Source organism: Ranitomeya imitator, chromosome 6 (genome assembly GCF_032444005.1).
Source record: "Ranitomeya imitator isolate aRanImi1 chromosome 6, aRanImi1.pri, whole genome shotgun sequence".
Classification (NCBI taxonomy): domain Eukaryota; kingdom Metazoa; phylum Chordata; class Amphibia; order Anura; family Dendrobatidae; genus Ranitomeya; species Ranitomeya imitator.
Genome location: NC_091287.1, coordinates 27,351,331 through 27,377,891, shown reverse-complemented (window position 1 = coordinate 27,377,891; position 26,561 = coordinate 27,351,331). Strand labels below are relative to the sequence as shown.

The 26,561-nt window shown below is 44.5% G+C and overlaps 1 protein-coding gene across 1 annotated transcript in view; it reads left to right on the top strand.

The window, feature by feature from the left end:
* The window catches only part of SLC25A13 (solute carrier family 25 member 13), a 107,114-nt gene that overhangs the window by 46,390 nt on the left and 34,163 nt on the right, over positions 1-26,561 (top strand). The window contains exons 5-11 of the mRNA XM_069729359.1: positions 5,443-5,582; positions 6,850-6,996; positions 8,147-8,285; positions 13,420-13,513; positions 13,684-13,768; positions 22,688-22,775; positions 23,136-23,294. Coding sequence (XP_069585460.1) covers positions 5,443-5,582; positions 6,850-6,996; positions 8,147-8,285; positions 13,420-13,513; positions 13,684-13,768; positions 22,688-22,775; positions 23,136-23,294 — 852 coding nt within the window. The remainder of the gene's footprint in view (positions 1-5,442; positions 5,583-6,849; positions 6,997-8,146; positions 8,286-13,419; positions 13,514-13,683; positions 13,769-22,687; positions 22,776-23,135; positions 23,295-26,561) is intronic.

Genomic DNA, 26,561 nt, shown 5'->3' with positions numbered 1-26,561 from the left:
TTTGTTTTTTTTTTATGCTTACGCTGGTAACCAGGGTAAACATCAGGTTACTAAGCGCGGCCCTGCGCTTAGTAACCCGATGTTTACCCTGGTTACCAGTGAAGACATCGCTGAATCGGCGTCACACACGCTGATTCAGCGATGTCTGCGGGAGTCCAGCGACGAAATAAAGTTCTGGACTTTCTGCACCGACCAACGATGGCACAGCAGGATCCTGATCGCTGCTGCCTGTCAAACTCAACGATATCGCTAGCCAGGACGCTGCAACGTCCCGGATCGTTAGCGATATCGTTCAGTGTGAAGGTACCTTAAGAGAGAGGGGCACACAAAGCGTATTGCATCTTTCTAGTAAGTGTTTCTTATCACAGTGCTGGATTCATAACTACACTGCTCAGTAGTGCTGTATAATATTATCCATGCTGCTTTTCATCATACATCTTATTTACCAGCTTACATTTACATTTACCAGATTTCTATGTTGGCTATTTGAATCCTGCTGCCCACATCTGCACGCTATGGTTGTGCGCATGCGCCTTCAGTGGCCCGTCCTCCTCTCGTCTGTGGCCTTGGCAACACCAGGTACTAAGTTCCCGTGCGTCCGGCCACATGATGCAGGGGCGGGAACTAAGGTCTGGGCTGTGACTAGGCCACTCCAAAATGTTAACACTTTTCCCCTTAAAGGGAACCTGTCACCTGAATTTGGCGGGACTGGTTTTGGGTCATATGGGCGGAGTTTTCGGGTGTTTGATTCACCCTTTCCTTACCCGCTGGCTGCATGCTGGCTGCAATATTGGATTGAAGTTCATTCTCTATCCTCCATAGTACACGTCTGCACAAGGCAAGATTGCCTTGCACAGGTGTGTACTATGGAGGACAGAGAATGAACTTCAATCCAATATTGCAGCCAGCATGCAGCCAGCGGGGAAGGAAAGGGTGAATCAAACACCCGAAAACTCCGCCCATATGACCCAAAACCAGTCCCGCCAAATTCAGGTGACAGAGTCCCTTTAAACCTCTCGAGTGTTGCTTTTGCGGTATGCTTTGGGACATTGTCTTGTTGGAAGATGAAACTCTGTTGCAATCTCAAATCACTGACAGACTAAAATAGGTTTTGTTCAAGAATATCCCTGATTTTGCTCTATCCATCTTCCCCTCGACTCGGACCATTTTCTGTCTGCGTTGCTGAAAAACCTCCCCACAGCATCATGCTGCCACCACCATGTTTCACTGTGGGGATGGTGTTCCTGGGGTGATGAGCTTCGGTGATTTGGCCCCAGACATAGCTTTTGTCTTGGTGGCCAAAAAGTTCAATTTTGGTCTCATCTGACTAAAGCGCCTTCCTCCATACATTTGAAGTGTCCCACATGTCTTTTGACAAATTCAAAACAAGCCTTACATTTTTTGTGTGTAAGTAAAGGCTTGTTTCTGCCCCCTTCCTCCATACAGGCCACTTCCTATGGAGTGTATGGCTTATTGTGGTCGCATGGAAAGATACTCCAGTCTCTGCTTGGGAACTAGTCTGCAGCTCCTTCAGGGTTACCTTTGGTCTCTGTGCTGCCTCCCTGATGTCCTCCTTTCTTGGGCTGAGGGTTTTGGTATGCGCGTTCTCTTGGCAGGTTTGTTGTGGTACAATGTTCTTTCCATTTGATGATAATGGATTTGATGGTGCTCTGGGGGATCATCAGAGATTGGTATATTTTTTTTATTACCCAACTCTGACTTGTACTTCTCAACAACTTTGCCCTGACGTGGAGATCTCCTTGGTCTTCATGGTGGTGTTTGGAGACCTCCATGGTCTTCATGGTGGTGTTTGGAGACCTCCATGGTCTTCATGGTGGTGTTTGGAGACCTCCATGGTCTTCATGGTGGTGTTTGGAGACCTCCATGGTCTTCATGGTGTTTGGAGATCTCCTTGGTCTTCATAGTGGTTTTTCCTTAGTGTCACCTCTTGTTAATGGGGTTGTAGGATCTGTGACATTTCAGAGAAGGTAAAGTGTATACACTGACAAACATGTGACACTTAGATTGCACACAGGGGGACGTCCTGGAACTAATGAAAGAATTGCTTGCACAATAAATATTTTGGAGCTTCAAGCAAAAAAGGTGAATGTACTTGCAAACTTTTAGTTATTTTATCCCATAAATTTAATTTATGCCTATATTTTCTCACTTTACTTCACCAATTTAGACTATTTAGTATTGCAGCATCACATACAAATCGGAACACAGAAATATTTACTCACAGGTTGTAATGTAACAAAATAGGTAAAAACCTAAAGGGGGTGAATACTTTTGCAATCCACTGTATGTTTTAAACCATTATTCCCAAAATAGTAGTAACACCTCCCCTTGAGAAAGCGAGGCTGACAGTGGCGAAACGCGCGTCGGGGTGCGTTCAGCGAGCGTCACAGCACACGTTGAGACTTTTCCTCTCCCTTCCCTCTCTCCCCTGTGTCCACCATGTCGGGCATACTTAAACTGATATAAGGCCTCAAAGAGTAGGTGGACATGTATGGGAACTTATCACCAGGTGGCCATTTGTGATTATCATGAATGAAAGGGCCTTGACTTACTCTAAAGAGGGATTTATTGTTTGGGATACTTGGGGAAGGGATTATTTTCACCTATTATCCTCACCTACAGTATCACCAGATACTCCTTCAAATTGCAGGCTTATATTAGGCGCTTCCCAACATTATAGAAATCAAATTAGAAAGCAGAAGCAAATGCCCGAAATTTAAAATTCAAATTCAACTTTTATCACAAAAAAGACTAAAAATATACAAACAAATAAAAATGGAGATGCAATTCAAAAGGACTATCCAATCACTTAGTACACCACCCGGGTATTAATGGTCATGAAATGAGCAGCTAATTAATCATATATTTATCTATATATCCATACATGGCTATATCAACAAATGATTTAAAGTATATTTCAAATTTGAGTAACATCCAATGATGTGTATTTTTAGAGCCAAGACGTAAGCGATTATATATGATATACAGTAATGCATTACTTGTCTAGTTGCCCATGAAAAAATATATATAATGCCTGTACAGAACATCAGTGTTTATAAGTAGGATCACTTGGCTAGCATCAACCACTGTTGAATCAATCTGAATAAAGTGCTATTAGTGCTTTAAATATACAAATATGTAGGTTCTATAAGAAGAAACACAGTGAAAAGATGCCAACTGACATGGGTCATAAATATAACTATGTTCAGAGGTGCCCTGAGAGCTCTTAGGAGTCAAAGTTAGGGGGATTATATAGTTTTATAGAAAATAGTGGTGTGCCACCTATTAGTATTATCCCACTATCCTAAGAGTAAACTACTTTAGCGCTCCAGGGTGTACTAAGCACCCAAAGTATCCACGAGACAACACATAATCATACATAAAGATCTATAAAGACATGGTGATGCACAACCTGATTGGGTTGCCCGGGTCCCCGACGCGCGTTTCGCGTGTTGCTTCTTCAATGGGGGTTTCATGTGTGTGTGTTGACTGCCCGTGTTTTTATATCGCTGTGAGTAGGAGGAGGCGGCGGTTAGTTTCGGCGCTTCTGCCGGCATACCGTCATGACGTCACCCCCAGATCTGCGTGACTGGAGATCAGGGGGTGACGTCATGACGGGTATGCCGGCGGAAGCGCCGAAACTAACCGCCGAAACTAACCGCCGCCGCCTCCTACTCACAGCGATATAAAAGCACGGGCAGTCAACACATACACACATGAAACCCCCATTGAAGAAGCAACACGCGAAACGCGCGTCGGGGACCCGGACAACCCAATCAGGTCGTACATCACCATGTCTTTATAGATCTTTATGTATGATTATATGTCGTCTCATGGATACTTTGGGTGCTTAGTACACCCTGGAGCGCTAAAGTAGTTTACTCTTAAAATAGTGGGATAATAGGTGGCACACCACTATTTTCTATAAAACTATATCATCCCCCTCACTTTGACTCCTAAGAGCTCTCAGGGCACCTCTGAACATCGTTATATTTATGACCCATGTCAGTTGGCATCTTTTCACTGCGTTTCTTCTTATAGAACCTACATATTTGTATATTTAAAGCACTAATAGCACTTTATTCAGATTGATTCAACAGTGGTTGATGCTAGCCAAGTGATCCTACTTATAAACACTGATGTTCTGTACAGGCATTATATATATTTTTTCATGGTCAACTAGACAAGTAATGCATTACTGTATATCATATATAATAGCTTACGTCTTGGCTCTAAAAATACACATCATTGGATGTTACTCAAATTTGAAATATACTTTAAATCATTTGTTGATATAGCCATGTATGGATATATAGTTATCTATATATATATATATGATTAATTAGCTGCTCATTTCATGACCATTAATACCCGGGTGGTGTACTAAGTGATTGGATAGTCCTTTTGTATTGCATCTCCATTTTTATTTGTTTGTATATTTTTAGTCTTTTTTTGTGATAATAAAGTTGAATTTGAATTTTAAATTTCGGGCATTTGCTACTGCTTTCTAATTTGATTTCAGTATTACCAGATAACAGTCATGATATAATGTAAATTGTGTGCAGGGTGCTTCAACCTTTTTGGTGTTTTTTCTACAACACATCTATTTACATTGTCTGTGTCTTTAATACTTTTTCTATTGTGACAAAGTTTTGCTATATTTTTTTTATCAAAACTCCTAGCATTCTCCAGTGTTTTTGCATTGTTAGTTATGGAGGTACACGTAGTGACCTAGCATTATGCATGGGTCACACTGAGAGTCTAGAAATTGGCATATTAATATTCCCAAAATAGTGCCGGCAGAGTAGAGCGGAGAGCGCAGAACTGTTGATCTCTGCTGGAAACCAGTTAACAGAACAATGATGTAAAAACACACATTGTCTATGGCAGAAAATAAAATGTGTACAGGGCTATTCAGTGTTCAGAAGAATTGTGTATTCTAAGCATTAGACTATCTTGATGATGTACAAAATACCCATGATGGATGCGGCTCAGGTGAGAACAGTATACTTTGCTGTGTTGGAAGCCGACACTGTTCACACATACATCAGTTCCAGCACAGATCTGAATCACCATCTCACAGAGGTCAAGATCACATAGAGGGATGCAGGGGGGTCTGCAGCACTGAGCAGAAGCAGGGTGCTGCAGGACATAGAAGGATGCAGGGGGGTCTGCAGCACTGAGCAGAAGCAGGGTGCTGCAGGAAACGTATTTTTTCAGATAAAAAGAGGACTGTCCTTCAGCTATGTGAAGCTCATGAGTCTGTTGTGCTGAGGGAAGTCGGACCCTCTAGTCTCAGCATAGACCATCAGTCATGTCTTACGTAGAAGGCAATGGCCGATTTTCTACATGGTCTCTGCAGCTCCAGCATTCAGGACCGCAGTGATATTTATTCTTCTATCTTGTTTACTTTCTTTGCAGAGGACGTAAAGCATGTCTTTGGCCAGACCACCATTCACCAGCGCATACCATTCAACTGGAACTGTGAATTCATCCAGCTGCACTTCGGGAAGGATCGGAAGAGGCTTTTACCCTATGCAGAATTCACGCAGTTTTTGCTGGTGAGTCCTGGATGCCGAATTTACAGTGGAAACTGCGTAATAACTTATCTGGGTTAAATACAATCTTGAATTCTCTAAAAAAAAAAAAAAAAAAAAAATATACATACATACATACATACATACATACATACATACATACATACATACATACATACATGTGTGTGTGTGTGTATATATATATATATATATATATATATATATATATATATATATATATATATATATATATATATATATATATATATGTATATTCTTCCATATTTGACGTGCCGTCACCCACATGGATCCAATGCAGATAGTTTTGGGGTCTGTACTGGCACCGGAAGTTATGACGTCACCGGAAGTTATGACATCACGAAAGATTGCTAAGGGGTCAATCTGTTGGGGGTCTCCGCCAAATGAAGGAGCTGCGTCATTTTTTTTTTTTTTTTGCATTTTTCAATTTCTGACTTCTTCACTTCAAGTTCCCTAGTTCCTGCTTAAAATTACATTTTTTGCGCATCCTGGGGAGCATGATTCTAGTTTGGAGGGGTTCACAAATTCCTCCTATCCAATGTGTGCAGGGATGAATGGATTCTGCAGGCTTCTTCATGATGTGTCACTTACAGCCAGCATCGGGCCGGGAATCTGCAGCTCTGTGCATGAGTTATGCTCTCGTTACCATGTCTAGACCTCCGGCAGCCGGGACCCCTTGCTTAACTTCACTTTCTTTTAATGTCGCCCCCTTAACCGGGACCAGATGGAACCCGAACTGAATTTTATGTTCTCCTTCCGTGCACTGTTCCATCAGCTGGAAAGCGTAAAAGCCACCGCGAGCGAAGGAGCCGGCGCGCTGCATCAGCGGCACTGACATTTCCTCCTTACACCGCTCTGCGGTCAGGACTCTGAAACATCCCGGATCCGATTTCCTGAAAGATGTGCGGCCACATGAAAGCCGTAGCGCTGAGCACATCTATAAATCTGCAGGCCTCCTGGGCCGATCCATAAACCTCCAGCCCTCTCTCCTAAGACTAAGATAAATTACTTTCAGCTGCCACGGGATCTGCTAACAGCTGATTGGTGCTTGTCCCAGATGTTGGATCTCCACTGATCACATATTAAAGACCTGTCCTGCAGCTAAGTCATCAATATCCAAATCCCCAACAGCCCAGTTGACGCTGGGGGCTCAATCAAGGAGCCACTTTTTTTACGATTTTGGGTCTGGCTGTAGATCGCAGGGTCGTACGATGTGTTTTACCCTCACCGTTATCGTCTTCTTAAATCACAGGAAATCCAGTTGGAGCATGCGAGACAAGCGTTTGTGCAGCGCGACACCGACCACACCGGGACAATCAACGCCATGGACTTCAGGGACATCATGGTGACCATCCGTCCGCATGTCCTGACACCGTTCGTGGAGCAATGCTTGGTGGCTGTAAGTAAAGCTTTGTTAATGGACGGTGGGTCCATAAACCAGAGATCCTACTAAGTTGGATATTTTCGGTAAAGGGGAACTCAAGACAGAAAAACGTAACATTTATTTATTGGATACATGAGAACTACTAGATGATAATTGAGATCACAATGATGGCCAGAATCAGGGATTTATATCTCAGCGTGACTGGTGGATCCTGCTGTCTGCTGTATATAGAGGTGTTATCAGTCATTGTACAGGAGGAGGAGGTGAGCTGTGACATCACCTATTGTGAATGGTGGATCCTGTGTTATCTCCTGTATATAGAGGTGTTATCAGTCATTGTACAGGAGGAGGAGGTGAGCTGTGACATCACCTATTGTGAATGGTGGATCCTGTGTTATCTCCTGTATATAGAGGTGTTATCAGTCATTGTACAGGAGGAGGAGGTGAGCTGTGGCATCACCTATTGTGAATGGTGGATCGTGTTATCTACTGTATATACAGGAGGAGGAGGTGAGCTGTGACATCACCTATTGTGAATGGTTTATCCTGTGTTATCTACTGTACATAGAGGTGTTATCAGTGATTGTACAGGAGGAGGAGGTGAGCTGTGACATCACCGATTGTGAATGGTGGATCCTGTGTTATCTACTGTACATAGAGGTGTTATCAGTGATTGTAGAGGAGGAGGAGGTGAGCTGTGACATTACCTTGCAAAATCAAGTCATCCTTGAATTCAGCAATAGCGGCTAATGAGGTGCGTTATAATAAACTATATCATTTAATTTCCAAATAGATATTTTAAAAAAATAAATGACCCCCTGTCTCTGACATATTTAGCGGAGATTGTAAGCATCGGGTTGTGTTTTATCGTTTCCTTCGGGGCCATATTGTGATGTTTCTACATTCATTACCTGGAATAAATAGACTTGTAAAACATTTCTGACCCCGGCAATATTGAAACTTGAGGCTTGTAAATCAGCGCGGGCCGAGCCGGTGTAATCCGCCGCCATATGTATTTGTTTAGGTCCTCGGCTCGCGCTTTCATGGAGTTTATTAGCAGGAGAGAAGTATTTTCTTTGACAGCTCACGTTGTTGTCCCCATAAATCTTTTGCCTGTGTTTTCCGGCTGAGCATTGCTTCGTCTCTTTCCCGTGCTTCGTTGCAGGCTGCTGGAGGTACCATATCTCATCAGGTCAGCTTCTCCTACTTTAATGGATTTAATTCCTTGCTTAACAACATGGAGCTTATTAGGAAGATCTACAGTACCTTAGCCGGCAATAGGAAAGACGTGGAGGTCACCAAAGGTCAGTGCGTGGCTCGTACAGTTCACCTAATTAAAAGAAAACGCTCAACCTAAACAATGTGATAAATACAGAAATACAGATCTGAAAATGTACAAGTTATTTTCTCTCCCACCAAAAATTATTTGCAAAGTTTCAGCCACCAGATTACCTCCTGTTAGGTGCAATCCATCTGCCAGCTGAGGCGGATTACAGGTGGTCGGGGGGGTGCAGGTCTTGGCCCCCTCTGTAAGGACACGGTGGGGGTGGGGTCTTGGCCCCCTCTGTAAGGACACGTGGGGGTGGGGTCTTGGCCCCCTCTGTAAGGACACGTGGGGGTGGGGTCTTGGCCCCCTCTGTAAGGACACAGTGGGGGTGGGGTCTTGGCCCCCTCTGTAAGGACACAGTGGGGGTGGGGTCTTGGCCCCCTCTGTAAGGACACAGTGGGGGTGGGGTCTTGGCCCCCTCTGTAAGGACACAGTGGGGGTGGGGTCTTGGCCCTGCCTTTGCCAGAACAGTGGGGGGGGGCAGGGATGGACACAAGTTTTGGCCCCCAGTACAAGGACAGTGGGGGGATGGGCACGGGTCTTGGACCCCTGTGCCAGGACAGTAGGGGGGGAGGTGGCTGGGGATGGACGCAAATCTTGGCCCCCTTTCCTGGGACAGTGGGGTGGGGGGGGGGTCTTGGCCCCCTTTGCCAGGACAATGGGGGGAGGGGCTCCAGGGGGATGGGAATGGGTATTGGCTCCCTGTGCCTGGACAGTGGGGAGGGAGGCTGGGGATAGGCGTGAGTCTTGTCCTCCGGTGCCAGGACAGTGAAGGAAGGCGGTGATGGCCTCAGGTCTTTGCCCCCCTGTGCCAGGACAGTGGGTGGGTGGGGGTGGGGATGGACGTGGGTCTTGGCCCTTTGTGCCGGGACAGGGAAGGGGGGATGGGCACGGGTCTTGGACCCTGTGGCAGAACAGTGGGGGGAGCAAGGTATGGGCATGGGCCTTTGTCCCTGTGCCAAAACAGTGGGTGGGGGGGTGATAGACATAGGTCTTGGCCCCTGTGCCAGACAGTGTGGGGGGAGGCTAGAAATTGGCACGGGTCAGGGGGGGATGGGCGCGGGTCTTAGTCCCCTGTGCCAGGACATTTGGGGGGGGGGGGGATGGGCGCGGGTCTTAGTCCCCTGTGCCAGGACAGTGGGGGATGGGCAGGGTCTTAGTTCCCTGTGCCAGGACAGTGGGGGGGGGGATGGGCAGGGTCTTGGTTCCCTGTGCCAGGACAGTGGGGGGGGGACGGGCAGGGTCTTAGTTCCCTGTGCCAGGACAGTGGGGGGGGGGGGAAGGGGGGATGGGCGCGGGTCTTTGTCCCCTGTGCCAGGACAGTGAAGGGGGGCCCGGGGATGGGCGCGGGTCTTGGCACCCTGTGCCTGGACAGTGGGGGCCTTGGGTCTTGGCCCCATTACCAGTGTAGCTGGGGGTAAGTGTCTCTGCCTCTGCACTCTTGCCTCTCAAACTGCATAGCTAAATCATAGGCAGGAGCATTGAATGCTGGGAAATGACACTAAGGACTTTTCCTGTACCTATAGTGCTGACAAAATACCAGGAGGAAGGGATAAGAGACTGAGAAAGAAGGAGAGTTCGGTCAGCCTTTTCCAGCATAACTGTCCCCCGAAAACCCCCAGTACAAGGACTGGACACATTTGAATGGTGCTTGATGTGGTTCCCTGCACAGGACAGTGACCCAAAGTGCAACAATGCACCATACACTTGGATGGGGATGTACTTACTTTTGCAACCTCTAGATTTAAGCCATGCTTTTGTATTTTAAAAAAAAAAAAAAAAATTTTTTTCTAAAAATACGTAGGCTTTTTCTACACGTTTCCAGCTTTCAAAGTAATTGATATCTTAGTAGATATGGGAACTAGGAAATAACAGAGCGCAATAGGGTCTTATCTGAAACAATAAGGCGCCGAGGGAAAAAAAGGAATCTGCTCATCTGATGAAGTTGCATCTAAGCAGCGTGCTTAGCACTTATCAGCCGCTGCAAGACACAGGTCCGTAAGGAAAGAGTGGCACAGGATCCGGTGATGTGTCAGTGGATGCGCTGCTGATGAATAGATTCAGATAGTCGATGATATTTTTAAGAGCTTTATTGGACAGGTTTCAGGTCAACGCGTTTCGGACTCATACACTGGACATCTTCATCAGGACAAAACCTGTGTGAAGCGTACCTACGATAAAAATTACAGACCTCTCCATTATTTGTAGGTAGAAAAATGTGCAAAATCCGCAGCGTATCAAATACTTGTTTTCCGCACTGTATGGAGATAAAAGGGCACAAAATTTCAGGAAAAGAACATCTCATGAACCATTAAGCACGGGGGGGATCAATCATGCTTGGGGTTGTGTTGCTGCCAATGGCACGGAGAACATTTCACAGGTAGAACGAAGAATGGATTCAATGAAACTTCAGCAAATTCATTATGCAAACATGACACCATCTGTAAAAAAGCTGAAGGTGAAGAGAGGAAGAGGATGGCTTCTACAAATGGATAATGATCCTAAACACTCGTCAGAATCCACAATAGGTGACCTAAAAAGGCGCAAGCTGAAGGTTTTACAATGGCCCTCACAGTCCCCTGATCTGAATGTCATTGAAAATCTGTGGCTAGACCTCAAAATAGCAGAGGATGCAAGACGGCCCCGGAATCTCACAGAACTGGAGGAATTCTCCAAGGAAGAATGGAGGAAAATTCATCAAACAAGAACTAAAAGACTCTTGTCTGGCTACAAAAAGTGTGTACAAGCTGTGATACTTTCAAAAGGGCGTGCTACTAGGTGCCAACCATGCAGGGTGCCAAAACGTTTGCATTGGCACAGGTTTCCTTTCTATAATTTTTAAAATGGTAAAATATGAAAATATATATTTGTGGCCTAAAATGCAAAGGAAATGTGTCCTTTAGGCATTTTAGTGATCATTTCATCTTCAAGTTGCTTAACTATTCACAATAAGAGTAATTTTGACCAGGGGTACCCAAACGTTTACATGCCACAGTATGTACACAGGGACTACACAAGCAGAATAGTGAGTGCAGCTCTGGGGTATAATACAGGATGTAACTCAGGATCAGTAATGTAATGTATGTACACAGTGACTGCACCAGCAGAATAGTGAGTGTAGCTCTGGAGTATAATACAGGATGTAACTCAGGGTCAGTAATGGTAATGTATGTACACAGTGACTGCACCAGCAGAATAGTGAGTGCAGCTCTGGGGTATAATACAGGATGTAACTCAGGATCAGTAATGTATATGCACAGTGACTGCACCAGCAGAATAGTGAGTGCAGCTCTGGGGTACAATACAGGATGTAACTCAGGATCAGTAATGTAATGTATGTACACAGTGACTGCACCAGCAGAATAGTGAGTGCAGCTCTGGGGTATAATACAGGATGTAACTCAGGATCAGTAATGTATATGCACAGTGACTGCACCAGCAGAATAGTGAGTGCAGCTCTGGGGTACAATACAGGGTGTAACTCAGGATCAGTAATGTAATGTCTGTTCACAGTGACTGCACCAGCAGAATAGTGAGTGCAGCTCTGGAGTATAATACAGGATTTAACACAGGATCAGTAATGTAATGTATGTACACAGTGACTGCACCAGCAGAATAGTGAGGGCAGCTCTGGAGTATAATACAGGATTTAACTCAGGATCAGTAATGTAATGTATGTACACAGTGACTGCACCAGCAGAATAGTGAGTGCAGCTCTGGGGAATAATACAGGATGTAACTCAGGATCAGTAATGTAATGTATGTACACAGTGACTGCACCAGCAGAATAGTGAGTGCAGCTCTGGGGAATAATACAGGATGTAACTCAGGATCAGTAATGTAATGTATGTACACAGTGACTGCACCAGCAGAATAGTGAGTGCAGCTCTGGGGTATAATACAGGATGTAACTCAGGATCAGTAATGTATGTACACAGTGACTGCACCAGCAGAATAGTGAGTGCAGCTCTGGAGTATAATACAGGATGTAACTCAGGGTCAGTAATGGTAATGTATGTACACAGTGACTGCACCAGCAGAATAGTGAGTGCAGCTCTGGAGTATAATACAGGATGTAACTCGGGATCAGTAATGTAATGTATGTACACAGTGACTGCACCAGCAGAATAGTGAGTGCAGCTCTGGGGTATAATACAGGATGTAACTCAGGATCAGTAATGTATATGCACAGTGACTGCACCAGCAGAATAGTGAGTGCAGCTCTGGGGTACAATACAGGATGTAACTCAGGATCAGTAATGTAATGTATGTACACAGTGACTGCACCAGCAGAATAGTGAGTGCAGCTCTGGGGTATAATACAGGATGTAACTCAGGATCAGTAATGTATATGCACAGTGACTGCACCAGCAGAATAGTGAGTGCAGCTCTGGAGTATAATACAGGATTTAACACAGGATCAGTAATGTAATGTATGTACACAGTGACTGCACCAGCAGAATAGTGAGGGCAGCTCTGGAGTATAATACAGGATTTAACTCAGGATCAGTAATGTAATGTATGTACACAGTGACTGCACCAGCAGAATAGTGAGTGCAGCTCTGGGGAATAATACAGGATGTAACTCAGGATCAGTAATGTAATGTATGTACACAGTGACTGCACCAGCAGAATAGTGAGTGCAGCTCTGGGGAATAATACAGGATGTAACTCAGGATCAGTAATGTAATGTATGTACACAGTGACTGCACCAGCAGAATAGTGAGTGCAGCTCTGGGGTATAATACAGGATGTAACTCAGGATCAGTAATGTAATGTATGTACACAGTGACTGCACCGGCAGAATAGTGAGTGCAGCTCTGGAGTATAATACAGGATGTAACTCAGGATCAGTAATGTAATGTATGTACACAGTGACTGCACCAGCAGAATAGTGAGTGCAGCTTTGGATGTAACTATGGATCAGTACAGGATAAATGTATTTATAAAGTTAATGAATTTTTGTGAATTTCTTTTTTTTTATAACCTGGAAACTGGTGGGTTTTTGCACTGGATATTTGCTGTATAATTTCACATTGAATACTTTTTTTTGCTTTTTTTAATTGTAAAGTTGATCATGTATTGTTTTCTCTCTATTGTGTCTCTTACAGAGGAGTTTGTGTTGGCCGCTCAGAGATTTGGACAGGTTACACCCATGGAAGTTGACATATTGTTCCAGTTAGCAGATTTATACGAGTCGCGGGGGTAAGTAAGACGCTGCAGCATTGGTTTACAAGCTAAAGGAAAACAATAACCTTAATTAGTGGCTTTTCTTCAACCAAATATACATTGTATAATCTCGTACGTGTGTGTGTGTTACATACTGTGTATTGTATCCGCGGCTCAGTAATCGGTGTCGCGGTTTTTGTTACCAGACGCATGACGATGGCGGATATTGAACGGATCGCTCCTTTAGAAGAGGGCGCGTTGCCTTACAACCTGGCAGAAGCGCAGCGACAGGTACAACTTTCTCCTTACTCCTTATTTATAAAGCCGATACTCTCCTATAGCAGCAGCAACCGGAGCTAGCGCTGATCGCTGCTTTTAACCCCTTAAATGCTGCTGTCGGTGGTCTGACATTTCTGCCTACATATGTCATTCATTTCACTACACACTGTATAAAGTAGAAGCGATCAAAATGAAAGTTCAAGTCTCCTTAAAGGGGTTGTCTAGAACTTTAACATTGATGTCCTATCCTTAGGATATGTCCTTAAAGTATTCAGGGGTGAAATAACCCGGCACCCCACGGATCTGATATTCCTAGTGTCTGTGGCGGCCAAAAGAGCTCAGTTGCGTAGCTGTACAGCCCCATCGACAGAATAGTGCTCGCAGCCGATGATGGCGCACACACACCCTGTTGATTTGAATAGGGGGCCAATTGCAGTACCCGGCCGCGGCCACTTTACAGTCGACGGAGCTGTTCTCTTTAGAGCAGTTTTGGCTGCCGCCAACATTGGAAACAGTTGATTTGCTGGGTTGCAGAGTGTTCCGCTCCCACCAATCAGACCTTAATTAATTATCCTAGGAATTGGTTTACAATCTTGGTCTTGGACATCCCCTTTAAATTTTTCTAACTTATTATTTTTATTTTATATTTTTCCAAATATTTATTCGCCTCAAAAAATATCGACTGATACCTTTTTTTTTATTATTATTATTATTATTTTTTTTTTTTACAAAGTTATGTTTTTTTGGGTTTTTTTTTTTCACCGCATACAGTATTTTATTTAAGTACCGTGGTTTGTGTCAAACTGAACTGGAGAATCGTCATCTCGGCACATTTTCATCGCAGAATGAATGTTGTAAAAACCCAACCCAAAAAAACAACTTTTTTTTTTTTTTCTTTCAAACAATTCCACCCCTTTTGAAGATACCCCTCTCCCCATTTTTCGGGACATTGTATGGGTAAGTGAACGGTACAATTCAGCCACAAACAAAATAATTCATCGTATGGCTAATATCTATGGGAAAAATTAAGGGAAGGAGAGAAAAAAAAAAAAAACAGCAAAAAATTAAAAAGTTCAATGAATGGATCTGAGCTGCAGTACCACACGTGACCAGTGTGACAGGTGTGGCGCTGTTTGGAGGAGAATTTTATTATAATGCACAACATCCTTAAAAATATATATATATATATATATATATATATATATATATATATATATATATATATATATATATATATATATATATATATATATATATATATATATTCTCCAACCACGTTGGATTTTTAAGATTTTACATTGACCCTGATCATATTGTTAATGCAATAGACAGACATTTTGCTGCCAAGATGTTCTCGGACTTGTTGGGACGTGCTCCTCCTGTCTTCCTTTTGTGTGCCCACCTCTCGCCCTGGCCGGGGTGCCGGGTTGGCCTCCCTCATTCCATGTTACATTGGCTCATTATGTGCCCTGAGAATCGTTCGCGGCTCCCTATAGATCTGCACATAAAAGCCAACTGCAGTAATTCACCATTTTGAAAGGCTGTGGCCCCATTTTTATGTCGGTCATCTACAGAGTGGCCCATAGGACCCAACCTGAGTAAGGTTGGGGGATGGGAAAATTACCGAAAGACTCGAATCCTGCTTTACACCCAAGCTTTAGGTCACCATCCCCCCATTTCTGTATTTCGGGCCGCGTTTGATCTCCCCGGCTGTTTTTTTTTTTTTTAACTCCGTCCTTGCCGAGGCTTCAGAACATGTTTCATTCATGTCATTAGTCTGTTCTGTAGCCGCTCCGTGTCCGTGTTTAAGGCTCTTTGCTCCCTAGGAAGCCATTTCTCACTGCGCGCAATTATCTTCAAGGGCCACGTCTTTTCATTTGAAAGCACGGCAATTATACATACATCACTTTAATTATACCCATTAAAGGGACACAGGCCGTATTTTTAACATTTTCATAAGTGGCGCATATAGCAGCTAGGAAGATCATCCTTTTTTCTTTTTTTTTTTTTTTTTTCCCCCCAGTAAAAAAGCATTTTTTTTCTTTGTTTTTCCCCTTGATGGTTTATTTGAAGAAAATTATAGAACATCTTGTTGCATTGTCAGGAAATGTTTCTTTGAGAAGTTATGTTGCATCGTAGTATTTGGCAATTACCTTACCCTATTTTTACTGGATTTTTATGTTTTGTAATTTTACCTTTAATAGTATTTTTTTTTTTTTTTTTCAGTATTTTATATATAATTTTTTTATTTATTTTATTGCTTTTATTATATACTAGATTGTGGCCCGATTCTAACGCATCGGGTATTCTAGAATATGCATGTCCCCGTAGTATATGGACAATGATGATTCCAGAATTCGCGGAAGATTGTGCCCATCGCTGATTGGTCGAGGCAACCTTTATGACATCATCGTCGCCATGGCAACCATTATGACATTTACGTTGATACTGTGCCCGTCGCTGGATCAGAAACGTGGGATTTCTACATCCTTTATGACAGCGCCATGGCAACCATTATGACATCATCGTCGCTGTGCCCGTTGCTGATTGGTCGAGGCCTGGCGGCCTCGACCAATCAGACGCGGGATGTCTACGTCCTTTATGACATCATCGTCGCTGTGCCCGTTGCTGATTGGTCGAGGCCTGACGGCCTCGACCAATCAGAGAGCCGGGATTTCCAAGACAGACAGACAGACAGACGGAAAAACCCTTAGACAATTATATATATAGATTTATCTTAATAGTATTATTTTTATATAAAAAAAAAATATTATATATATATATATATATATATATATATATATATATATATATATATATATATATGTGTGTGTATGTATATATATATATATATATATAATGTTTTTTATATATTTCTATAATGATTTTTTTGTATATTGTCAATTTATATTTTTTATATTGATTTTATTTTTTATATTTTGTGTATATTATTTTATTATAGATTAATATATATTTTTATTGTGATTTTATTCTCTTCTATTTATATCGATTTTATTATTTCATGTGTATTTTTTTTTCTTTACTTATACAGAATATTTATTTTACTGAAAATTTCCATCGCAGCTTGATATGTACATTGATAAACTATCAACTAATCTGCTATAGAACATAACATGATAGCTATTTTCTGCACTAAAACAAAAAAAAAGTTATTGAAATCCCAGTAATCTGGGAGAATAGTACATGCCAGATTATTGGACATGTTACCTGGTCATCTAGTACATGGTAACGCCTGAGACATTTTAAAGGGGTCGTTCAGGATTTGGATATTTATGCCTTATCAGATTGGGGCTTTGGCACTCGCCACCCCCTAACAATCGGCGGTCTGCAGGTAGCGCAGCGGCTGAAAATAATGGACGGAGCCAGAACACGGCACCATACGCTGTGTAATGGCCTATCATGGGTATTGGACTGGTGGGGCTGTCTGGTGTTTTACCCCCACTAATCTGATATTAGTGGCCTATCCGAAGTTTTGGACAACCTCTATAAAGTAGACGGGTAATTTTAGTAAGAAAAAAAAAAAAACGCTTAAAAAGGATGTAAAAAAATCTGTATACCAAGAGTTCATCAGTTACCTTGCGTAAATCTGGGCCCCCACTGAACAGAGACAATTTGGGCGGTATCCCCCTTAATGTGCATGGGGCCACTTCATCAGACCATTCTTTTGTTGTCTTGTCACGGCGTATGGGGCACTTCAGTTTGGTGCGTCACAAGCGTCTAGGGGAACCCCACAGACATCTAAGGCGTGGCTGTGTGCGGCCATTTCACCTGCAAATTCTTTTGTTCTCTTTCCATGGGTGTCTGTGGGTGTGGGGACCCCACTGGCGTCTGCTGCACAGTGGTTGGGGGACCCCAAGGGCATCTGGGGCCATTTAATCTGCCAATTCTTTTGTTCTCTTGCCAGAGATGTCTGGGGCACAGTAATTGGAAGACCCCACTGGTGTCTAGGGCATGGCGACTAAGAGAACCCACATGATTCTTGGTTACGGCGGTTGTTGGACCCCACGGGCATCTGGGGCATGGCATTTGTTAGACCCCACGGGCATCTGGGGCATGGCATTTTAGACCCCATGGGCATCTGGGGCACGGCGGCTGACAAAACTCCACAGGTTTCTGGGGCCATTTCATCAGCTAATTCTTTTGTTCTCTTGCTATGGGCGTCTGGGGCGCAGCAGTTGGGGGTCCCCATGGGCGTCTGGGGCACAGCGGTTGGGGGGTCCCCATAGGTGTCTGGGGCACAGCGGTTGGGGGGTCCTCCTTGGCGTCTGGGGCGCAGCGGTTGGGGGGTCCCCCTGGGCATCTGGGGCGCAGTGGTTGGGGGGTCCCCATGGGCGTCTGGGGCGCATTGGTTTGGGGGTCCCCAAGGGCGTCTGGGCCGCAGCGGTTGGGGGGTCCCCATGGGCGTCTGGGCCGCAGCAGTTGGGGGGTCCCCATGGGCGTCTGGGCCGCAGCGGTTGGGGGGTCCCCATGGGCGTCTGGGCCGCAGCGGTTGGGGGGTCCCCATGGGCGTCTGGGGTGTGACGGTTGGAGGGACAGCTTGACGTCTTTTAGCAGCTGTCTGATAGAGAATGAGGGATTCGGGAGAGCTTGTTGGCCAAACCGCTACCTAATGTGTGTGCCCGCTTTGTATGGCCGCCATCTTCATTCCCTCTCTAAGTTTTATTGCAACATTTGGGTCTGGTACAATGTAACCATTTGGCTCTGGGGTCACACTTGTTTGACCTCCCTTGCATTGAATCGTGGTCGGGGGAAGGGAGACCTCTTTTGCTCTGAAATCTGTTCCTTGCCGCCCAGACCTTCAGGAAGACTTGGGGCGCTGCTCTTATTGGAAATCGTTGTCTTGCCGGCAGCATCTTCCATAAATGAAGGGACGAGTTGCGGTTCTGGGCCTCCCACAGTCGGGAGTATGAGGTGCGACCACTTGTGACCAGAGGCTGGTTATCTGCTCAGTTCAATAGCTAAGCCTGACCCCTTCTCTCATTGTCAGTGGGTAGACCGTGAAGGGGGCTAGCTTAGCTATAAAATGAAGCATCAGCCAGCCCCCTTCAAATACTGGTTAAAACTTATTTTTGCATGGTTTGTTTGTTTTTTTTCAACCAAATCCCCCAATACTCTTATACTCTAATATCTCCAATGGCTTAGTGATACGGCTCATGTGGACATCTGGCACCCGTCCCCGTACTCGCCCCATCACTTGTGCAGCTCTTTATTCCTTTTTATTGAACGCCATAGATAGTTCTGTATTTACTTATATTTTAGATACATTTTATATCCGTATTTTTTTTCTAATCGCTTTTTTATGATAAAACCACGACTGCAGAGGCCAAGTCTGCGCTGAGACGCCTGCTCGCGACCACAGAGGTTTCAGGCAAGCTACATTTTGGCAGGCGGGCTACAATCCAGACCTCCATCCTACAGATTTGCTGTGCGGTTTGGGGGGAGCGTTATTACTTCATTATGCTTTTTGTACACCCTGGTTTCTGACCCGATGTCTCCGTACAACAGGCGGCTGCTTTAAGAAGCGCAGAGAAGCACAGGAGCCATTCCAGGTGTGTCGGCTTCCAAAGCTTGCACTTCAGTGTGACGCCGCTTTTGTTTTACAATGTTACCGCAGCTTTTGGTGCACGATCCGTTATATGGCGTCTATAAGCCGGATGTGCGGGAAAAACTCAGAATATAGCGGCTTAGCAGCTGGAATTGTTATAAATGTATTTAGACTTTCGTTCTTAGGCCAGGCTCACATCACTACAGGATAAATGTATGACTGTACCAGCAGAATAGTGAGTGCAGCTCTGGGGTATAATACAGGATGCAACTCAGGATCAGTAATGTAATGTATGTACACAGTGACTGCACCAGCAGAATAGTGAGTGCAGCTCTGGGGTATAATACAGGATGTAACTCAGGATCAGTAATGTGTGTACACAGTGACTGCACCAGCAGAATAGTGAGTGCAGCTCTGGGGTATAATACAGGATGCAACTCAGGATCAGTAATGTAATGTATGTACACAGTGACTGCACCAGCAGAATAGTGAGTGCAGCTCTGGGGTATAATACAGGATGCAACTCAGGATCAGTAATGTAATGTATGTACACAGTGACTGCACCAGCAGAATAGTGAGTGCAGCTCTGGGGTATAATACAGGATGTAACTCAGGATCAGTAATGTGTGTACACAGTGACTGCACCAGCAGAATAGTGAGTGCAGCTCTGGGGTATAATACAGGATGCAACTCAGGATCAGTAATGTAATGTATGTACACAGTGACTGCACCAGCAGAATAGTGAGTGCTGCTCTGGGGTATAATACAGGATGCAACTCAGGATCAGTAATGTAATGGATGTACACAGTGACTGCACCAGCAGAATAGTGAGTGCAGCTCTGGAGTATAATACAGGATGCAACTCAGGATCAGTAATGTAATGTATGTACACAGTGACTGCACCAGCAGAATAGTGAGTGCAGCTCTGGGGTATAATACAGGATGTAACTCAGGATCAGTAATGTATGTACACAGTGACTGCACCAGCAGAATAGTGAGTGCAGCTCTGGGGTATAATACAGGATGCAACTCAGGATCAGTAATGTATGTACACAGTGACTGCACCAGCAGAATAGTGAGTGCAGCTCTGGGGTATAATACAAGATGTAACTCAGGATCAGTAATGTAATGTATGTACACAGTGACTGCACCAGCAGAATAGTGAGTGCAGCTCTGGGGTATAATACAGGATGTAACTCAGGATCAGTAATGTAATGTATGTACACAGTGACTGCACCAGCAGAATAGTGAGTGCAGCTCTGGGGTATAATACAGAATGCAACTCGGGATCAGTAATGTAATGTATGTACACAGTGACTGCACCAGCAGAATAGTGAGTGCAGCTCTGGGGTATAATACAGGATGTAACTCTGGACCAGTAATGTAATGTATGTACACAGTGACTGCACCAGCAGAATAGTGAGTGCAGCTCTGGAGTATAATACAGGATGTAACTCAGGATCAGTAATGTATGTACACAGTGACTGCACCTGGAGAATAGTGAGTGCAGCTCTACAGTAATGTAGACTTATACTCTCTGTGTAGGTTATACAGCAATTTTCTAAGTAAATATATTTCTAAAGGTGCTATTGACATGAAATTCTCACCAGATGTCGGTAACAACCCATAAAATCCATGCAGGTGAAGAAATCAAACCATACATGTCCATAAATTTAAGCTTCTGCACTTTGTATAGCTCAGAGCAGTCCAATGTAAGCCGGACATTGTGTGTCCTGTGCATGTTGCTGGATGTTTGAGATTGCGCTGACAGAGAACTTTCACAGGTCCAGGGTGTAATCTCCAACTAAAATATCAGTCTTGCATAAATAAAATGTTAGGTCTGCAACATCACCTTATCCTTACCCTCATCCATGTTCATGGTTAAATAATAATACCGCTATTTGTCAGGTCAAACAGTGGTGGAGCATCAGTAAAGCTCATGTGATGTGGCCATCTAGCTAAGCCAGCCCCCTTCTCTATATGTATTGATAGTTAAGGGGGGCTGGCTTGGGTATTAAATTGAGACAGTAGGCTGACCCCTCGACACCTGGCGCTGAGAATGTGCTGACACCGAGAGAAAATTCTTCCCCATGTGGAGCGCAGGACCAGAAGCAGAGATACCGGACTTGGGACAAGATGGAGTATTTGAAGATTGCGGCTTCTGAGATAATTGAAGTATAAAAATGAGTTCTATAATTTAGTGATAATGTCTGTACGGAGGGAAGGGCCGGCCGGGTAATCCTTTATTTCCTGGAAGGCAATCTGTAGCCATGTGTCCCCGGCTGAGCGTGCACCTGTATAGGGAAGGTGGGAGACAGCTGACGGCCAAACCTCTGTCCGCTGACCTATGTGTACGGGGACCCGGAGATGCTGACAGACGCTGTGACTGCAGCTTATGTGGTACAGCTTATGTGGTAAGAACAGAAGGATTGGGCATGTTTAAAATGCAACATGCCCACCCTTCTGTTTTGTATGTTTGCTTCCAGGGGAGAGTAGTAACACTCTCGAAGAACTGCTGCTCTCTGAATTGGTGGATTTGGCTGACATTTTACATGTATGGCTGCCTTTATACTGCAGCCTGTACTGCTTGACATCTGCACTGTGCTCAGGGGGTCATTTTTTTTGTATAAAGTTTTAGTATTTTTACGAAGAGCTTTTTCAAATTTACGTTTTACTTCCTTTTTTATCTATTCATAACCCCTTATACATGTTTTTTACTTTTTTTCCCTCTACCTTTTTTACTTTGCCACATTTTCTTTTTCTTAATTTCTCTCTCCTCCTTTTTCTTTCTCCTTCTCATTTTTCTTTCTTTTTTTTGCTCCCTTTTCACCTTTCTTTTTTTCTCCTTTACTGTTTTCCTCCTATTTTTCCTCCTTTTTTTCTCCTCCTTTTTTTTCTCCTTTTTTTTTCCTCCTATTTTTCCTCAATTTTTTTCTCCTTTTTTTCTCCTTTTACCCCCTTTTTCTCCTCCTTTTTCTCCTCCTTTTTTCTCCTCCTTTTTTTCTCCTTTTTTTCTCCTTTCTCCTCCTTTTTTTCTCCTTTCTCCTCCTTTTTTTTCCTCCTTTTTTCCTCCTTTTTTTCCTCCTTTTTTCCTCTTTTTCCCCTCTTTTTTTTTCCCTCCTTTTTTTTCCCCCTCGTGTTTTTTTCCCCCCTCCTTTTTTTTCCCCCTCCTTTTTTTCCCCCTCCTTTTTTTCCCCTCCTTTTTTTCCCCTCCTTTTTTTTTTCTTCTTGCCATATATATATATTTTTTCCTTTTCTCTCTTCATATATGGGCGCTTTTGCCTGCAGTCCCAGGTAATTGATATGTGCATCGCTGTATCTGTCTCCCAATAGCAGGTGTCTTATGTTGTCCTTTTTCTTTCAAGCATCAAGGCTCAGGAGAAGTGTCTCGTACTGTCCTTGTCCAAGTGGCCGAGTCGGCGTACAGATTTGCTCTTGGTTCAATCGCTGGAGGTTAGTCATGGTTGACTGTAGCCGCCTTATCTCCATGATCGTCCCGCTGCCTCCCCTCTAGTGGGTGCACAATGCTCGCCCTGTCTATTCCCACAGAAGCTATGCTTCACGGGTCACCGCCCCTGTCAGTGTTGAATGCACCCTCCATTGTACTCTATGGCTGTCGGAGGGTTGCGGGTTGTACCACTGACTTGTCCCGAAACAACTTTATAAAGTTTATTAAAACAGTCGGTTCTTCTCCATTGATTAAGTCTTGGAGGAGCGTTTAATGTAACTTCATTAAGTCTTATGAAACACGTGCACTTATCATAATTGTATCTTTTAACCACTGAATTATTATTTTTTTTTCTCCCCAATAAGCCGTTGGCGCCACCGCTGTCTACCCCATCGACCTGGTCAAAACGCGAATGCAGAACCAGAGATCGACTGGATCATTCGTAGGGGAGCTCATGTACAAGAACAGTTTTGACTGTTTTAAGAAAGTATTGCGCTACGAAGGCTTTTTTGGACTTTACAGAGGTCAGTCAAAGCCCCCACTTTCATATCCTTCTCATAGATCAGTAATGATCGGCCTTTGCTCGTACGAAGCAGGATTCTTTTTTTTACATGCCTTGCCTTCCTCAAGGTGGCCATAAAGGACTGAAGGCTGGTTCTTGGCCACCATTGTGGTCCTTTTCTAAAAAGGTTTGTTCCAAAATTGTAATTTCCTGAGAACTGGCGGTCAAATATCTACTACCCCTGCTCGTCTCCATTCCGGGACCGGTGGGGTTCCCAGTGGCCGGATGCCCAGTGAAATAAAAGCGAGCATCTATGCAATGGATTTGGGTTTAACATCTAAACTTTGTACAAACCCTTGAATAGAAGTTGGCCAATGGTGTCCTATAAGGGTTCTGGATGAACAGCAGACTACATTTCCTCCAGTATTTATCTTTAAAGGGTAGAATGAGGGCCAATGTGCATTATTTCCAATATATGGTGGGTTTGGACTAAGAGTTGGTACCAACTTTTTACCAAAATGTTCAAACAATTGATGAATATGGTCCAGCTAAGTCAAGATTACGTGTCGCTTCTGCAGTCTAAGGGTACGTGCTCACGATCCAGAATAGCAGCATTTTGGACAATGTTCACCTACACTAAAATTCTATGCCCACTGTGATTCTACATGCCGCTGCGTAAACTTGCACACGGTGCAGGCTTACAAGCCATAGCATGTCAACTAACTGCAGTGGTGACACTAGTCTACGCTGCGTAGTCTCACCCATAGCCGTTCACTAGATGCGGTGGTAAATCCGCATGGTTCACTGAACACAGGCAGATTTACCCGCGAGATTAGAACGCAGCATTTTGGATGCAGTGTAAGTATGCTGCGGCAGTATCCTGATCATGGGCACATAGTCTAATAGAGATGGCCAGTAGTCTAGGTAAGAAGCGCAGCGCTTACAGCTCTCTTCTATACAGCTTGCAAGCGCTGCACCTTTCCTCTTCATTTTTTTTCCTTCCTTCTTTTTTTCGTTCCTTCTTTTTTTCCTTTCCTTCTTTTTTCCCTTCTTTTTTCCCTTCCTTTTTTTCTTTTTTCTTTTCTTTATTTTTCTCTCTCGTTTTTTTTCCGTTCTTTTGCTCTTTCTCCCGCTCGCTTTTTTTTTTTTTTTTTTTACTTGCCTTTGCAGGTGGCCTGAAGTCCAGGTCAGATGTGCAGCGCTTGCCATCTCTGTGCTATATAGCTTGTAAGCACTGCTCTGAAGCTGACAGGTGCTCATGATCCGGCCATGTTTGGTGTCCCTGCTGTTCCTCTGATGCTTCATAAGTACCGTATATATACTCGAGTTTAAGCCGAGATTTTCAGCCCATTTTTGGGGGGTTGAAAGTCCCCCTCTTGGCTTATACTCGAGTCATGCCCAGGGGTCGGCAGGGGAGGGGGAGCGGGGGGCTGTCTAATTATACTTACCTACTTTTGGTCCCTGCTTCCCCGGTGCCGCAGCTTCTTCCTGTACTGAGCGGTCACATGTTACCGCTCATTACAGTAATGAATATGCGGCTCCACTTCCCATAGGGGTGTAGCCGCATATTCATTACTGTAATGAACGGTAAGGGTATGTGTCCACGTTCAGGATTGCGTCAGGATTTGGTCAGGATTTTTCATCAGTATTTGTAAGCCAAAACCATGAGTGGAACAATTAGCGGAAAAGTACAATAGAAACATGTGCACCACTTCTGTATTTATCATCCACTCCTGGTTTTGGCTACAAATACTGATGTAAAATACTGACCAAATCCTGATGCAATCCTGAACGTGGACACATACCCTAACGGTGACCGCTCAATACAGGAAGAAGTTGCGGCGCCGGGGAAGCAGGGACTGCACAGCGCCAGGAGCAGGTGAGTATAATGGGGTGGGGGAGCGCTGCGCGATATTCACCTGCTCCTCGTTCCAGCCGCCGCTCCGTCTTCCATGTCTTCTGCAGTGACGCTCAGGTCAGAGGACGTGGTAACGTGGATAGTGTGCGCCCTCTGCCTGAGCGTCAGTGCAGAAGACGCTGAAGATGGAGCGGTGCCCAGAACGAGAAGAGGTGAATATTGAAAGTGCCGGGGGCCTGAGCGACGAGAGGTGAGTATGTGATTTTTTTTTTTTTTTTTTTTTTTTAATCGCAGCAACAGCAAATGGAGCAAGTGTTTGTATGGGGCCATAATTAACGTTTGTGCAGCACTATATGGGGCCATAAAGTTTGTGCAGCACTATATGGGGACCATAACATTTGTGCAGCACTATATGGGGCAAGTGTCTGTATGGGGCATCTTATGGGGCCATAATCAATGTTTGTGCAGCACTATATGGGGCAAATATCTTTATGGAGCATCTTATGGGGCCATTATTAACCTTTATGCAGGATTATATGGGGCATATTTTAATATGGAGCATCTTATGGGGCCCATCATAAACTGTATGGAGCATTATATGGGGCTCCTGATTCAATATCAATATTCAAAAACACTTAACCTACTGATGTCTCAATTAATTTTACTTTTATTGGTATCTATTTTTACTTTTGACATGTACCAGTAGCTGCTGCATTTCGCACCCTAGGCTTATACTCGAGTCATTAAATTTTCCCGGCTTTTTGTGGCAAAATTAAGGGGTCGGCTTATACTCGAGTATATACGGTAAATTAACGGTGCAGACCAGCAGCTCAAACAAACCGCCGGCCCGAACTGTCAGTCTTCAGGAGCGCACCACTTACCGGAGTGTCTGAAGAAAGATTAGAAAATCCAAATAATGTGTGTCGCAGCCCCCTTTCCCCCCTCCACACACACACACACACACACACACACACACACACACACACACACACACACACACACACACAAAAATATCCAGGGAAATACGCTTTTTTTTTATTTTTTTTTTAAAGAAATTATCACTTTAACCCCTCTGTGACCTTAGACGTACTATCCCGTCGAGGTGCCCTGGGCTTATCTGACCCTGGACGGGATAGTACGTCATAGCCGATCGGCCGCGCTCACGGGGGGAGCGCGGCCGATCGCGGCCGGGTGTCAGCTGCTTATCGCAGCTGACATCCGGCACTATGTGCCAGGAGCGGTCACGGACCGCCCCCGGCACATTAACCCCTGGCACACCGCGATCAAAGATGATCGCGATGTGCCGGCGGTGCAGGGAAGCACCGCGCAGGGAGGGGGCTCCCTGCGGGCTTCCCTGAGCCCCCCGCAGCAACGCGATGTGATCGCGTTGCTGCGAGGGTCTCCTCACCTCCCTCCCTGCTCGAGCCCCGG